This window comes from Crocodylus porosus, unplaced genomic scaffold, assembly GCF_001723895.1.
Source record: "Crocodylus porosus isolate Cpor-Errol unplaced genomic scaffold, CroPor_comp1, whole genome shotgun sequence".
NCBI classification, from domain to species: Eukaryota; Metazoa; Chordata; order Crocodylia; family Crocodylidae; genus Crocodylus; species Crocodylus porosus.
The window spans coordinates 10,974,563-10,975,796 of NW_017728918.1; the positions used below are offsets into that span (position 1 = coordinate 10,974,563).

General features: G+C 73.8%; 1 protein-coding gene across 1 annotated transcript in view; it reads right to left on the reverse strand.

The window, feature by feature from the left end:
- GAREM2 (GRB2 associated regulator of MAPK1 subtype 2) overlaps nt 1-532 on the reverse strand; it is a 5,962-nt gene extending 5,430 nt beyond the window's left edge. The window contains exon 1 of the mRNA XM_019538121.1: nt 254-532. Within this exon, the coding sequence (XP_019393666.1) occupies nt 254-532 (279 nt within the window). The remainder of the gene's footprint in view (nt 1-253) is intronic.
- Between the last annotated feature and the right edge of the window lie 702 nt (nt 533-1,234).

The window sequence follows — 1,234 nt, forward strand, 5'->3', positions numbered from 1 at the left end:
AGGCAGGAGGGTGGCAAAAGGTTAACAGGGCCTCTGTGACGGCGGGGGGGTGCCAGGGCAGCAAGGGGTTAAATGGGAGCTCGAGGCTGGGCGCCCCGAGGGCACTAAGGGGTTACCAAGGGCCACTGAGGCAGCTTGGCCTAGTGGTGGGAGTAACCAGGGCAGCCAGGGGCTCAGAGGGGTTCGTGGGCCCGGCTCACGGGGGTCCCCAGCATCCGGCCCGGGCCCCACGCAGCCGCCCGCCCGCGCCCACCTTCACGCTGAAGGTGATGGCCTCCATGGCGAAGACGCGGTCCGGGAAGGTGCTGGCCACCTCCTCCACGCTGTTGAAATACTGCACGGGCTCCCGCACGTCGCGGTCCTGGTCCAGCAGCTTGAACTTCCCTGCAGGGGCAAACCCCGCGTGAGCCCGGGGCCAGAGGACGGGGGGCCGCCAGAGGTGGAGGGCCACGGGGTGGCACGGCGCCTTGCAGCCCGGCGGCAGCGTGGCTGGTCCCTGCAGGGGCAAACCGCGCGCGAGGGGGTGGGCCATGAGCCCCTGCCCGGGGCCAGAGGACGGCGGCCGCTCTCTGCAGCTGCACGCCTTCCGCCGCGGCTCTGTGGTGCAGCTCGCCAGCGGGGAGCTCTTGCAAGCAGCTGCGCAGCGCCCACTCGGCCCCTCTCCAGAGAAACCCTGGGAGCTGCGGGCCCGAGGGGCCTTGCCCCTACGTGGTCTGTGCACGGCAAATGAAAGCAGGGCCCTAGGGCGAGCCCCAGCCCCTGGCACCCCCTGCCCCCCCGTCAGGGACCAAGACTTTCCGGTGAGGACCAGCCCCAGCTCCCTGCCCGCCAGGAGCCCCCGGCCCCTTCCCCGGGGCCCTGCTGTCAGAGCCCGGCTGCCTCCCCTCCCCCCCGGCTGTCCCCGAGATGCGGCCGTGTCGGCTGGGCGGGGGGGCCGCGGGGTCACCTAGCAACCGCCGCTGCGTGCCGTCTCCCGGCGCCCAGTCCGGGTTTGCACGAGGACAAAGGATGCCGCGGCGGCCGTGCAAGCCCGCCGGGCGGGCGGGGCGGGGCTGGAGGCAGCACGGGGGGCTCTCTATGCCTGCAGCGGAAGGCAGGCAGGTGGGGGAGACCCCGGCCCCCCCGCTGCCAGGGGACCCTGGGGGCGCCGTCCCGCCAGGCCGCCCAGAGCCTGCGGCCAGGAAGAGGTTAACGGCCCAGAGCCCCCGCGCGAGCCCCGCACCGCTGCCGGCCG